Source organism: Habropoda laboriosa, unplaced genomic scaffold (genome assembly GCF_001263275.1).
Source record: "Habropoda laboriosa isolate 0110345459 unplaced genomic scaffold, ASM126327v1 scaffold40, whole genome shotgun sequence".
Taxonomy (NCBI): domain Eukaryota; kingdom Metazoa; phylum Arthropoda; class Insecta; order Hymenoptera; family Apidae; genus Habropoda; species Habropoda laboriosa.
Window position 1 is genome coordinate 7,454,265 of NW_017100231.1, and position 648 is coordinate 7,454,912.

The 648-nt window shown below is 27.2% G+C and overlaps 1 protein-coding gene across 2 annotated transcripts in view; it reads right to left on the reverse strand.

The window, feature by feature from the left end:
* LOC108571509 (nucleosome assembly protein 1-like 1) overlaps positions 1 to 648 on the reverse strand; it is a 4,874-nt gene that overhangs the window by 2,892 nt on the left and 1,334 nt on the right. Inside the window, exon 2 of one of the 2 annotated variants that reach the window (XM_017933566.1) lies at positions 418 to 574. The exons of the other annotated variant lie outside the window; for it this stretch is intronic. Within the exon in view, the coding sequence (XP_017789055.1) occupies positions 418 to 570 (153 nt within the window). The 5' untranslated portion in view covers positions 571 to 574. The remainder of the gene's footprint in view (positions 1 to 417; positions 575 to 648) is intronic. 2 annotated transcript variants of the gene reach the window in all.

Sequence of the window (648 nt, forward strand, 5' to 3'; positions counted from 1 at the left end):
ATAACTAAATAATAAATTTATTTAAATATAAAAATTAGAAAACTGAGTGCAGTTTTTTACAAATGTAATATAAAGCTCAATATTCTAAACAGATTTACTTAAAATTTTTCAAAAGCACATCACCTATATCAGCAATATAGAATTTAAACTACTGTAGTACAAGGTGTACTTATAAAGTATTATTCTTAATGATTATCAAGAAAATAACTTCAAATAAAATTAAACATATTGCTATGTGTATGTCTTTAAACAATATTCTATACTGCTAAAAGTAAAATGATACATGAATTTACAACTTGTAACATAATATTGTTAAGACATTTCAATGTGTTCCCCTTGTTTCATTATAAAAAATTACAATTGTTTACTCATTGTCCATTGATACATGTTTGCACTTACAATATAAAATTTGAATACCTCTAATCCTGGTGCAGAACAATCTCGTAGAGCAGCTAACACATCAGGTCTACTTAAAATATTGGAGAAAAGCTCTGGGGCTTTGTTATCATCTTCATCTTCAACAGATTCCATTTCACTATTATCGCCAGCACGCTCTGGATCAGTTGTCATAGTACTATAATCCAGATTTGTTTTTTCTTTTTTGTAAAAGAAGCACTTGTATACAATGGAAAGGCAATTTTGAAAAAT